The 14,566-nt window shown below is 38.5% G+C and overlaps 1 protein-coding gene across 1 annotated transcript; it reads left to right on the top strand.

Annotated features, from left to right (window-relative positions):
• The first annotated feature begins 1,889 nt into the window (after positions 1-1,889).
• On the top strand, positions 1,890-12,604 carry LOC137192293 (interleukin-10 receptor subunit beta-like). The gene is made up of 7 exons (XM_067602857.1): positions 1,890-2,072; positions 3,191-3,314; positions 6,855-7,030; positions 8,042-8,196; positions 9,352-9,508; positions 10,236-10,381; positions 10,659-12,604. Exons 1-7 carry the CDS (start codon positions 2,015-2,017, stop codon positions 10,839-10,841), a joined length of 999 nt encoding a protein of 332 aa, XP_067458958.1. The 5' UTR covers positions 1,890-2,014; the 3' UTR covers positions 10,842-12,604.
• The last annotated feature ends 1,962 nt before the right edge of the window (positions 12,605-14,566 follow it).

The raw sequence follows: 14,566 nt of genomic DNA, 5'->3' as shown, positions 1-14,566 counted from the left end.
TAGAAAAACTAGTCCATGCATCTGTTACTTCTAGGCTGAATTATTGCAACTTGTTATTATCAGGCTGCCCTAAGCATGTCTCTAAAGACTCTCCAGCTGGTCCAGAATGCAGCTGCACACGTACTGACTAAAATAGAAAAAGAGATCATATTTCTCCCATTTTAGCTTCGCTGCATTGGCTTCCCGTAAAATCCAGAATAGAATTTAAGATCCTTCTGTTCACTTACAAAGCCCTTAATGGTCAGGCACCATCATATCTTAAAGAGCTCATAGTACCCTATTACCCCACTAGGGCACAGCGCTCCCAGAATGCAGGTGGTTCCTACAGTCTCCAAAAGTAGAATGGGAGGCAGAGCCTTCAGCTATCAGGCTCCTCTCCTGTGGAACCATCTCCTCAGTCCAGTGGGCAGACACCCTCTCTACGTTTCAGAGTAGGCTTAAAACTGTTAAAAGAATTTCTTCGTAATGACTAATAATGTAATAATGTAATGACTATAGATAACGTCATGTGTGTTTTCAGTTCTCCTGTCCAGGACCCAACTTGTCCAACTGACCCCCAGATGACAGGTCTCATAATTTCTCTGATGAATTTGAAATTTCTACATCTTGCTCTTTACAAATATAATGCTGAACTTCCTTAAAACTCAGCTGAAGTCTGCTGATGTTGCAGAGTTGCAGTACAAAACAGGAACAATTCTCATGATCTATGTAAAATAGTAACACACATACACAGTGCAATCATAATTTGTATAACAAAAACTTTCCTTTTTGATAAAGCTTATAGTTCAGGCCAGCCAGGCTCGCCTTGGATAAGCACTTAGTTATGCTGCTATAGGCCTAGACTGCTGGGGGACTTCCCATGATGCACTGAGCTCCTCCTGCTCCTCTCCATCTGTATGCATTCATGCACCATTAATGCATGTTACTAACTTCTTCCCTGGAGTTTTTGTCCTTTCTCATCTCACAGAATGAGGGACTTCAATCCCCTGCATTGGCCTCCTGTAATATCCAGAATGCAAGTTATGGACGTTGTGGTCCTGTGGGTGTCCTGCCTCGACTCCCATGCCTGCTATTATTATTACTAGTCATATTTCTGCTATTATTATCTGTGTTATTGATATCATTGTTAATATTGTGTTTCTCTGTGTCTCTCCCCTCTCCCCCTCCCTTCCTTTTTCTCTGAACTCAACACATCAAGCCATCTACATCCGGGTTCTGCTTGAGGTTTCTACCCATTAAAGGGGAGTTTTTCTTGCCGCTGTCACCTTTTGTTGCTCATGGGGGGAATGTTGGGTCTCTGTAAATTAAAGAGTACGGTTTTGACCTGCTCTATGTGAAAAGTGCCATGAGATGACTTCTGTTATGATTTGGCGCTATTTAAATAAAACTGACTTGAATTAAGTTGAATACTTTAACCACATCAAGCTGATAATACTCATGTACTTTTACTACAGTAGGATTTTTCATGGAGGACGTTTACTTGCACTGGAGTACTTTTACATTCCTTTATTGGTACTTTTACTTAAGTAAAGGATCCAAGTACTTCTTCCACCGCTGATGAAAGAAAATACCATTTTAAAAAAAAGTAAATTAAAATCTAAAAACATAGCGAGCATTTGATGGATGCCACCACTGTATTATCATATCAAGACAGTCAAACAAGAACGAAACAACTCAAAAAAGAGAAGAAAAAAAAACTCGTATGGTCTTTGTTTATCTGCCGAGAAGAAGCACGGTGCACACTGCAAAAAAGTTTTTAAAAAAGCGTTGATATGAATTAGAAACACGTAGTTCCTCCGCCTCATTTAAATGACTGAAGTGTTTTTTGTTTTTTTTTTACAGCGGTCAGACTGCCTGGTTCCTGGAAACCCCTCAGACGTTTCTGTGCAGAGGTGAGTTTCGCTTCTGCGGACTTCCCCACCTCCTGTTAGCGAAGTCTACCAGGAAATACACACTTCATGTTCGAAACACACTCACACATATTCACTGACAGACAGAAGAGCCTTCGGGTAACATGTCAGCTACTATCTGTGCCTTCGTCCTGACTTTGTCAACACTATGCGGATCCAGAGGTAATTTCTTTTTAAATTTGTTTGCAGTTAAAAACCCGAGCTGAGGGCGGGCAGCCTGTGTGCGCAGATAATTACTCATACTGGCGATTATGAGGAACTGTAATCGTATGTTTTACAAAGAGGACCCCAACCAAGTCCTTAAAACATACAGCTGTTGATTAAAAGTTACTCAGGAGTAGTTTTTGAAGGATATTTTGTCAGTAGAATTTCACATTTCGATTGGTTTCACATTGACTGAACAGGAAACAAAGTGTTTTAGAGGCTTGAGTGGAAATATATTTAGAAAATGATGATCAGCCGGCAAAAGATACAACATCCAATTAATCTGTTACAAGTTTTTTTATATATATATGTGTGTATATATAATATTAATCACAAAAATCACCAGGCAGATACAAGTGATATGGTAGAGGCAGGTGGAAAGGGTGAACTTTGACACCATGATAATGATGATCATAAAGACCGATAGCACCTGTAGTTGGTGGTTGTAGTAGTTTGGTTGGCTTATCCAAAAAAGGCTTTTTTGTTTCATCCAAAAATGTATAAAGTAAGTTTATGCATTTACTGTCTTCTCTAGGGCAGCAACTAACAATTATTTTCAATGCTGAGTAATCCTGTGGTCTATAAAATGTCAGTGATGTCATCAAACTGCCTACTTAGTTCAACCAACAGTCAATGATCCAAACATATTGAATTAGATATAAGACCAAGGATAGCAGCAAATCCTCACAAACGTTTGTAATTTTCTGCTTTAAAAACAACATTAATGATTAATCGATTGTCAAAATAGCTGCCGATTATTTTTCTGTCATTTGATTAATCGACTTATCATTGCAGCTCTAGTCTTCTCCATACTTGAGTGCACCTGTGATCATACTTACTGTATGCCACATGATTTTTGGATTTGGACTGTGCTGTAGTTTCAGACAAAGGAAAGATAGCAGCTACATCGCTAAAGAGAAAGATATTTTTCCAGCTAAGAGCTGTTGGTTAAAAGTCACTCAGGAGTAGTTTCCTGAAGGTACAGTTGCTCATATCACAACATTTGCTTGTCAGATTCTGTGACTGTGATGATGATAACTGTGTGTCGCATTATGTTTTGCATTTGGACTGTGCAGTGGTTTCAGGATTCCTCAGCCCACCCAAAAATGTCAGATTGACCTCCCATAACATGAATATGGTGCTGAAGTGGGAGCCACCTGAAGGGGCAGCCAGCGATGTAGTCTACACCGTTGAGTCCATGTGAGTCAACACTAATCTGAGCACCAATAATCAAACACATGCTCCTTTGTCTGTCTGTGTTATTGCTGCACAGATGCCAGGCGTCAACCCAACAGCTGATTACCAGTCCTGCAACTATGGATTTTATCTCTTTATTATCTAAAAGAATCATCAAAACAAAATTGTAGTTTTCATTTTCACATTTCTTGTTTTGTCCAAACCCACTGTCCCAAACCCAAATCTAGCTAGAGAAATATTCAGGGTTGTAATAAAAGTCAAAAAATAATTTTCTTTTACTGAACTCAGCAGGTAACAGTGATACAAGTTCACACACACACACACACACACACACACACACACACACACACACAGTGAACAAGTGTTAGTCTGATATTACTCAGTGATTCCACTCTTCTGACCAAAGTACAACAGCTATTGGTTGTTTAAATGCTATTTTGCACATGAATACACTTTATCTGCTCCATCTTTCATGCTAATCCATTTCTCTTAAAGTGTTGTGTTCAGACCACATACTGTACAAGCAACACAACATTTGCATCTTCCATGCCGATCTGTCACTTCATGTTTCCACGTATCAGTAAATTACTGCAGCATTCATTATAACGATTGTAAAAAGTGGTTATGCTGGTTGAGGGTTTGAGTGTACAGTCAGATTTTATCAGGAGTATTATTTCATTAACTGACAAATGCCCTGTAACACCCAACAGCTACTGTCTGACAAGCTGTGACTGTGACTTTATCAAAAAAGTTTATCAGTGCTCAACATGACACTGTTGACTGACAGCTAAGCTCAGTGTTCCTCATATGCTTATCCACTGTGATGTTGACTGTGACAATTTTTCAAGTCTGTCGTAAAACAACAGTTAGGAGCCCAAATGAACAGTTACACATGTTTTTCTTGCTGTAATCATTCCTCCTGTTCATACTGACCATTAGAAGATCCCTTCATAATGCACTTACAATGGAAGTGATGAAGGATTAAATCCACAGTCCTCCTTCTGTGCAAAAATGTATTTAAAAGTTTATCTGAAGCTAATATGAAGCTTCAGCGTCCAAATGAGTCAAATCAAGTAGATATCTTTCAACGTTACAGTCTTTTTAGTGCCTTGTTTTGTTACTATACTTCCACCTGCAGCTCAACAGGGAAACACTGTCCGAGGAAACACAAAGAGGGAATTTGATGCTTAAAAGACGAGCAAGCAAAACCTCTTTCACTGCTCATACGGACACCTGACTGTTGTTTTAAGACACACTTGAAAAAGTTGTGAACTGATCCTGTAAAATGTAATTTTTCACAACGTCTCAGAAACGTAAGGATGATTTATTTTGAGTCGTGTTTTCAGCATTTTCAAACTTCACAATGATTATGTTGATATAATGAAGGTTTAGAAGGTTAAAGCTGCTCTTATCAATATTTTAATATAAACAGACAGAAAGTTGTTGCTTGTAGTCAGGGGTGGATGTAGTGATTTGGAGGCTCCAGTCAAACTCTGTCTTGCTTTATTTTCACTCTTTCTCTAACTGAGAATGTTTTTCTGAAGTAAAATTACTAACTATTAATAGTAAAACTTATAATAGCAAATTCTTTACTTACAGTGAAGAGTGAAAGAGATATTATTAGCACAATGTATTTAAGTCATCTGTTCAAGGTGACCTTTTAATTCTAACTTTCTTATATAATGCTGGATAGTTTAATGAATAATAATGCATCATATTTTAATTGTTATATTTTGTATAGTAGTAAAATGTCAATCTGCAACACAACCATTAACATTTATCTATTAAGTAAATTTAGTAGTACAATGTTTTCCTCTGAAGTAGAAGTATACTGTAAGTAAGTAGTATACACTGCATATTTTTAAGTGCTTTGGGGGCCTTTTGTGAGTTATTTAGGGGTTAAACATCATAATAAATCTATAGCTGTTTGGAGCCATCTTAGTTGGTAAAGTCCACCCCTGCTTGTAGTGGTGAACCTACAGAGAATAATCACCTGACTGTGCTGTTCCCCTCTACTGTACAAAGCTTTTTTACTGTATTTTGGATCTATCTCATTAACCTAATTCTCAGTAAAAACACCTGACCAGCACCAAATGTCAGACAAAGGAAAATAGCCATCTAGTGAAATATCTAGAAGCTAGAGATTTTTCTCTGGAGCTGGTGGAGAGCAAAACAGAGCTAAAAGTAGTGAGTATTGGACTCACATTCACCAGGTGGACAGAAACAAATGCTAATGTTGTTCTGTAACTTGCTGGATATTCATACAAGCAATATTTTGCGTGTTAGCCTTATTAAGTTAATAAGGTGATAATATCTCAAACGTGTTATTTTCAGCTTGTTGTGGAGTCTTTCACTTTTACTGTTAACTTAATGGTTCCAACAGGGAAATTTGTCTTGCTGCCAGGTGAAAAACAGAACGCTACATAGACTGATTTGTCCTTATACTCCTTTAACATTAAATTAAAAAAAGAAAAAAAACGGATCACAATCAAAGCAGTAGAACTAGAGATATCGTCTTTTTTATTCCACGCATTCCGCTTCCATGTCAAAACCTGGTGCCTACATTACCCACAATGCAACTTGACTCGATTCACTCAGCTGTACAGATTGCAGTGTGTTATGCTCGAAGCAACTAATACAGTCTGGAGCATGGATGTATAATAAGAGCTGGATAGGGCGCCACCGCGCAGCCTTGCAGCCAGTTTTTCCCAGTGGCCACTGGCGGTATTGCAGCGAAAAATCCCCCTGCGGCCCAAAAAGGATTTTCCACCATAGACCACCATTGTAAAAGAGACACCTGTAAAACTGTGGACAGGACTCCTCCAACTGCAAACAACATTATGACTCTTTCTATTATGAACTTTTGATCCATGGAGGTTTTATGTTTGTAAAACTTTCCTCCAGCCGAGAAAAGCGATTTTAAAAATCTGTGACGTCATCACAATGTAAAGTCTACGGGCTGAGTGGGAGCTGGCGGGCGGGGCCAGCGGTTGAAACACTACTGCGCATATTCAGTGGGTCGCACAACGCGGAAGCAAACCCGGAAGCTAGAAACTTTTTTGGTGTTCGTGCCAGGCGAGCAATTCCTATAGGACTGAATGGGCACCATTTTTAGTCCTTTATCCGGCTCTTATAATACATCCATGGTCTGGAGCTGCTAGCCTCAGTGGAGGTGTGAGGTCTGATAACTTCACGCCCCTGCTGACTGTTTGCTAAAACGTTAGCCATAACAACAATAAGGTGGTTTCAGCCTAATGAATGCAGCCTTAAAAAATACATGAAAATATTTTGGGGGCAGAAGATGTAATGATTCAATCTTTATGTGACAGCAACAGTTTGTTTAAAGTCACCTGCTGCTGTTTTTTTGTCACAACAGTGTTCACACACAGAAACACACAAACACACACACGCTCTCTTGTGTCATCAAGCCCACAGTCAAACATTGAGGGTTTTTCCGCTGCCTTTCTTTTTGCATGCTGTCATCAAACACACTGAAATCACTACTGGCAAATTTTAATAACAGTACTGTGTTTTCCCCCACAGAAACAAATTCTCAAGTAACATAGAGGTCTGTTCGAACATCTCCACCACCGAATGTGACATCGGCAGTCACATAGATATCAACGTGTACGGGAAATATGAAAGCAGAGTGCGGGCACAGTCGGGGGCTGAGAGCTCTCTTTGGGTGAAAAGTAACACGATTGTCCCGGACAAAGACAGTGAGTCGAAACTGGTCTCTGTTTCATGTGAAACATCACACACATGTTTATTTATATTACAAAACTGAAAGAGTGACATTCATCAACAAATACAGATGATGCACTGTCGAAAGGATCTTATAAGAAAGAGTTGTTTGGTAAATTGAACAGAAATTGATTGTGAAGGACTAGATAATTATAGACTAGATACAGTAAGTAATTGGTCAAACAAGAAAGTCAATTAAAGCTGCACTAATCATTATTTTTATATGAACAATGGGTATCGGAAAAACAGAAATGTAAGAAAATGGTAAAAAAAAAATGTAGATCAGTGTTTCCCAGAGTCTAAGATGACATCATCAAATGTCCTGTTTTCTCCACAATCCAAAGATATTCAGTTTACTGTCATAGAGGACTAAAGACACCAGAAAATATTCACATTTAAGAAGCTGGAATCAGAGAATTTGGACATTTCTTTTCTTAAAAAAATGACTCAAAATGATTAATCTATTATCAAAATTGTTGGCAACTAATTGATTAATTGATTGATTGACTAAAACATCAGATCTGTGTGGAGCGATGAGGAGACTTTAACGTTCCTCAAATTAATACATGAAACAAACAGAAATATCATATTTCCACCTTTTTTTTTTTTGTACTATTTTCCACTGTTCAAGGTTTGACTGCGGCTCTTTTAATGCTTCTTCTGAAATCTTTTAATAGCCCCAACTTGAAAAATAGGAAAAGTTTAATAAACCAACTCTTAATATTTGCAAAACAGCAATGGATGGATTCATTCAAGAAGGCTTCAGCTTCCTCTTCCTGTTCTGTGCCGTAAAACAAGCTGTCGCATCTCCTACAAAATCTGATACACTATAAAAAATACACAATAGCATTAGAGAGAGTATTCACATCTGCTCTGTCCACAGCTATAATAACACTCCAAGTAACTAATTTCTAACAAATTCATGGTTTTATCTCTCTCCATCTCCATCCCTCTGCAACTCTTCTTTCTCTGCTCTTCTTCCTCAGCTGTCATCGGTTCACCCAGTGTCTCTCTCTTCCCCAATGAGGGTGCCATCGAAGTCAGCATTACTGATCCAGTGTTCGCAACCTCATCACTCAGGGATGTATACCAGTCTGCCGTCTACACAATCACCTACTGGAAGGCTGACGAGAAGAAAGAGGTGGGACCATTGTTCGGCCACCCAGAAGTAAAATACCTGTCCTCATAGTGCTTTGAGATGCTTTGGAACGGCAGAAAGTTTGTTATGTCATGTGAGGACAATAAGAAACACTGAGAGGAAGTTATTAATATTTCATACCAAACAGTTTGTATTCAAATAGCTGCTGATCTGACGGACTTTGCCAATATTAAAAAAACCCAACTCATAGAAAATAGTCACATTTGAGAACCTGGTGTTTTTCTTAAAAAAATGATTCAAAACGATTAATCAATACAGCTTTATTACTAAGTAGAGTCCTAATTACTGTATTATTATTATTATTATTATTATTATTGCACACTAACCATTTAGCATATCCTGTGGAGCAGTGTTAGGCAAATTGCAAAAATATTTGGTCACCTGATGAAAGCTGAAGTTTGACTTTCATAGTTTACATCAAAACTTTTACAGAATTTTCACAAGTCTGCTGTAGATTATAAAATAAATCCCAGTGAATATAAACTTGTTCACATGAGGTTGAACACTGCATGCTGCTGAAATTAAGTCTAATAAACTGTCCAGAAATTACATTTTAATGTGTAAATTCTAACACTGTCATACTTTAGCCCATTCAACCAGAACAGATTTGTTCATCACAAACATAAATAGGTGGCAGTCGAACAGAAATGTTGTTTTGATGCAACAGCAGAATTTTCAATCAGCCATAAATGAAGCAGGTTGCTGTTTATGGTGTGTGGATAACCAGTAAAGTATGTCTCTAGTCTCCAAGTGCAACACAGAACATATATTCATGTATGAGTCATTTTTAGCCAAATGAGTATTAAAATAATCTGTTAGCCCTCATTCACTAATGTGAAACATGACATCCAACCTCAGAGTTTGGGCCTTTCTGTAGCCCTTTGTTCAAATCTGGACACATATACACTTTTGCTGATATTTAAGCCTGTGTGCTTTGATCATTGAGATCTATTCTATATCTTCACAAGCCGCTTCAAAAGCCTGTAAGATTCTTATCATCTGTTATATGGTGGATGATAAGATTATCTGCGGCCAGTTATGTTTCTCTGTCTTCTCTCCTCGCAGTCCCTGTGGTTCCTGTAGCGGCAGCAGACCACTAGACCACACACCTGATGATTTCTCTGTTGCTTCCTACAGGTCTGGAACATCAGTGACATACAGCAAAACCGGGTGGTTCTGAATGACCTGGATCCCCAGACCAAGTACTGCGTCCAAGTCCAAATCCAAATCAAGATAGCTCAGAACAGCAATCCCAGCAAGCCCAGCGCTCCTATCTGTGAGAACACCACCCATGGTAAGTGTCTTCTGCTAGCAACAAAGTCAGGACTTTTATTTAGTAATTGGCAGTAAATCCTTGAGTCCACCTGCAACTTTCACCACCGTCTGAAAGAGTTTTAACTGCCAGTCAAGGTAGCGAGCAGGAAACATTCAAGCCTGAAAGTTCAAATGTCCTGAAAGACTGATGTGAACAGATTTCTACCCACGTGAGCACTTGTGGCTGTAAGGATGGTGATGGCAGCCGGTCAGTCACTCAGCTACTTTATATACAGTTAGCTAGTTTAGTCCAGTGGTTCCCAACCTAGGGGTTGGGCCCCTCCAAAGGGTCAGCAGATAAATCTGAGGGGTGGTGAGATGATTAATGGGAGAGGAAAGAAGAAAAAACAAAGTTCTGATACACAAATCTGTTTTCAGTTTTTGGACTTTTTCTCTAATCTTTGATTTTTGCTGAAATATTGGATCATTTGAACATTTATTGAAATGAAAGCATGTGAGAAGTTTAGAGGGAAAAATCACTATTTGGTGGAGCTGTTAACAACTCATAGACATGTGAAATGTGACCCCGACTACACACTGCTTTTTGTAAGACGTCAAAAGCCAAAATGGTTGGAAACCACTGGTTCTAGTTGACACTAGTCACTGATTCAAATCAAAATGTTACACAGAACAACAACAAGTAGCAGTAAGTTAAGGTTAGAAACATTTTAACTAAACCTGCTGTTCTTGGTCTGATTGTTCTGCAGAAGAGGGACCTCAGTGGGTGGCAGCAGTGGTGACATTTGTCTTCATGGTCATGGCGGTGACTCTGGTGGTGGTCACAGTGGTGTATAGGAAAAAGATATCCCACTTTCTCTGTCCAAAAGACACGCTGCCTCAGCACTTTAAAGAGGTGTGTATGTTTATGTGTATGAAGATTGTTTGTAATGATTTGAATGACTGATTCACTGTCAAATCCTTTTTTAATGTCAACCTCTTTGTGCACGTGGCAAGACACAAAATGTGATCTCATATATCCAAAAAGCTGATTGTTTCATCTGTATTCATATGTGTTTACAGGCAGTAAGAGTCCTAAAATGTTTTCTCTGCTTTTGGATTCTTTAGCCAGGAGATGGCTGAGTTAATTCAACACAAATCTGAATCTATTTTCTTCCTTTTTCACCCTCCAGTACCTGCTGGAACCCCCCAAATCATCCATCTACTTGGCCATGCGCAACTCCCACCCACCTGAGGAGATTTACCACCAGGTCAGCATCGTCACATACGGCAAGACAATGGAGGAAGGGCGCCCTCTGGAGGTGGCAGGGAACTTTTACAGCAGAGAGCCTGTTGTCACAGTGAGGGAGAGATAAAAGTAAAGAGAGGAAAGACTGAAAAGCACAGAAGCAATGAAGAAGAGCTGATCTACAGGCTGCTGTCAGACAAGACTGTTAGAAACATAAGCAGCAACTTTCAAGACACTGAGAAACAGTGAAATGATGGAGCTTTGCTTGACTTCAGAGTTTTAAAGCAGTAAATTCTGCAGTAAATCCCTGTATTACTCCTTGAATAGGTGTTACTGTGACGTTATTGTATGGCAGAGCCACAGAGAGGTTTAGGTCCAGGATTGATACCTCATTCAGGTGGTGTCAATTCTGTGCTGTACGTCTCTGTTGTTGCTTGCAGTATTACAACATACTGCACTTAACTGAAGAAGCACGGCACGCCCAACCGGAGCTGCCCACACTAAAGTGTTTAAGCTGCCTAGACACATCCCCCATTAACCGTGTTTGATTCTGTATTATTGAAATTGACATATCTGACAATTTTGTATGGACAAATCCGATGGCTGACTTGTGTTGTGCTGCCACCATTACTGCGGTGACAGAGTGGAACTGAACGCATTTACACTGACAACCTCCAACCTGTGTGAATGTGGAAGTTTTTCATTGTAAAAACACTTGTCTGTAATTGGTTCTGATGCAGGCTTTTGGACAAAAATAACATGATCGTACTGCTTCTGTCTGACCTCCACAGTCTGGATGAAGTGTTGTGTGGAGGAAATTATTGAACCCAGCAGGAGGAGGCATTATGTTTTCAAGTTGTCCATCCGTCTGTCTATCCCATTCTCATCAACGCGATATGTCAGGGTCACCTTGAGGGAATTTCTTCAAATTTGGCACAAACATCCACTTGGACTCAAGGTTGAACTGATTAGATTTTGGTGGTCAAAGGTCGCTCTGACCTCATAAAATTCACATGCTAATTATGACAAACTTTCACACAAATGTCTACTAGGATAAAATGATGATGTGATGAGATTTTATATCTAAAAGGTCAAAGGCCAACTTCACTTTGACATCATAATGTTTTGCAAAAACACTTTTCTGGCCGTTATTCAACACCATAACTCAGGAACAGAAGGGGAGATTGTGACCATATTTCAGATTTGGTCAGATACTGAATTGGTGACACTAATCTTGGTGCCCAACTTGAAACTGTGATGATTTTATAGCCACTTTTATGGGATCTCCCAGACAAATTTCATGGCAAAAGCACCCAGTCAGTGAGATCCTTCTACATACATTACAGTGTTATATACTTGTTTACCAGTGAGGTGCCATCAAAGTGCCTATTTTCGCCTTCAACACAGATTCGTCTATAAACTGCCATTCAGTGGGCGCATTTTATGAAATATACACTCTGCCTCAGAATTCAGTGGTGATGGTTGAGAGAAGCTAGTGCTGGAAGTGTGTTTGTCATGGGCTCCGGCGGGAAGGGGAGGGTGAGGTGGTCATGTGATTACATTGGAGACAAGGCAGCTGCAAAGCAAACACAATGTCCAGCTCAAAGGTTTACACATTTGATTTACTCAGTTGAACTTAAATAAACACATTATTTTTAAGGTGCGCCAACAACAGTTGCTTTTGCTTCATTCTTCAGTCACAATGCAGTGTATAAATAACGTCTTAAACTTGTGTATAATATGTAAAGAAAAGAAATAACCTGTGATGTATAAACATGAGATAAATATGTCATAATGAGTGAGCATGTTTATATTTTCCATGTTTTCCTTAAACTTAATCGAAGATGATGAATAAGATGATTGCACATTAAACTCCAATGAACAACTTTTCTTACACTTGTCTTTTTTTCTTGGCAAGTTTACCACAAGCATCAGATAAAGCCTCATATATACTGTACATACATACATTTATACTATATATACATATATACGACTACTCATATAGACAAGACACCACATGGTGGCAATGTACAATCAGTAAGTATCTTAAACTATTCCTCAGCCACACATTAGATTTTTGTGAAACTACATCAACATTCATTTACACAGACATTTTTAACAAGAGGCAGGAGAACTTTACCTCACAGAGAATGTCCCCAAAATGTTCACATCTAAATAATCCAAATTTAAGAAGACAAACTAGGAATACATGAGCCTTGTATTCATTTTGCTTTGCAGAAACTATATCTTTAACCCTAAGCTGCGGCGCAGCTAACAAAGCTCCTCACCTATAAGCACATTCCTTTTAAAGGTGAAATAATATAACTAGTTTGTCAAGGAAAACAAGTTTGACTGTTCACTAATTAAATACCACTAGTGTTGGCGGAAGCACAAAAAGTGATGTAGTCATATGAGTTTTTCCTCTAACAGATTAAGTGATGTAATAAGGTCAGTGATTACACTGAAGCTACTGTAGTAACAAACATTTTACTTCCTTTCTGGCGTAATAATGTGTACAGTCATACTATTGTCCTTGTCTTATTTATTTCAACATTATTTAATCAGGTAGTCTTATTGATAATGAGATCTGTTTTACAGAGACAGACCAGAGAACAAGAAACATTCATAACATAACATTCATAAGGCTAGAAAACCACAATCGACAAAGTATTAATGAATCAGTTACAAGAGTCATAAAGAAAATACATATATATAAATGATAATAAAGTGTTAAAGGACAGGTTCCCTTCATATCCTTCATAAATATAACTAGACTTACAGTGTAAGTGATGGGGGCCAAAATCCACAGGCAGAAAAAACTCGTAATCTCTGATTTACAGCTCTATCAAGATGAATTACTGTTCTGTAAATATTTTTTAAAAGGCACAATCTGTTATCCTAATGTAAATAAAGGATATCTCAACAATCCCTGCTATCAAAGGATTAACAGATCTTTGAATAGAGGCACTAACACTACACAACGAATCATTAACATGATGTTTTCTTAAGCTGTTGAAAGGTTGTTGAGCTCAGTAACTGTTGTAAACACATAACTGACAGTTTCTGTTATCATGAAATCCAAAATACTGATTCATCTATAAGTCGAACTGTACTTGTCGAACTTGTCTTAATTTGGCTTTAAGTTAAACAAATGAATTCCCCATAAGTCAGTTTTGTTATTTTGTTATATTACAAACATTGATCTATATTAAGGGCCATATAGACGGTGTGAGATAGAGACTGATTGGTCAATCTATCATCCATAAGGCCTCACGCTGCGATAGAGTGGCTGAGGTGAAGCAGGGTTTACCCGAGCTTCTACTTCCCACCACAGCCTGGATAAAACTGTTTAGTTTTTAAACTAATTAGTATCTCGAAGCTCTGCCTTCATTTGCTGAAACATCAAACCGGCCCTGTAGAGTGAACAGTGACACCTCTCTCAGCCTTCAACACTCAAACTGAATCAAGCTGCAGATGTAACGCCAGAAGAATCATCAGTGTGCTTTCAAAATAAACCTGTTATAATTTCCTGCAGAGCAAGATGACGCCTATCACAGAGGACAAATAAAAAAAACTCACATCTGAGAAGCTGGAACCAGCAAATGTTTGGCTCTTTTACTTAATAGAATGACTAAAATTAGTTGGTGATTAATTTTCTATCCATTGACTAATCTGTTAATCGACTAATCATTGCAGCTCTAGTCCTGATGAAGCAGGTTAGCTGAGTTTTGAGTGTTAAACTCTTATAAATTTATAACTAAGGAAACATATATATTTTATTTGAGATACATAATTTAATGGCAAAAAGAAATACAAACAGGAGCGTTTCTGGTGTCCGTCACAACAACTGGT

This window comes from Thunnus thynnus, chromosome 11, assembly GCF_963924715.1.
Source record: "Thunnus thynnus chromosome 11, fThuThy2.1, whole genome shotgun sequence".
Lineage (NCBI taxonomy): Eukaryota > Metazoa > Chordata > Actinopteri > Scombriformes > Scombridae > Thunnus > Thunnus thynnus.
This window is presented reverse-complemented; position numbering and strand designations above follow the sequence as displayed.

Coding starts and splice junctions, on each gene's coding strand:
- LOC137192293 (XM_067602857.1), top strand. CDS start 2,015: ATGTCAGCTACTATCTGTGCCTTCGTCCTGACTTTGTCAACACTATGC. Junction 7,031..8,041: donor GATTGTCCCGGACAAAGACA/GTGAGTCGAAAC, acceptor CTTCTTCCTCAG/CTGTCATCGGTTCACCCAGT. Junction 10,382..10,658: donor TGCCTCAGCACTTTAAAGAG/GTGTGTATGTTT, acceptor TTCACCCTCCAG/TACCTGCTGGAACCCCCCAA.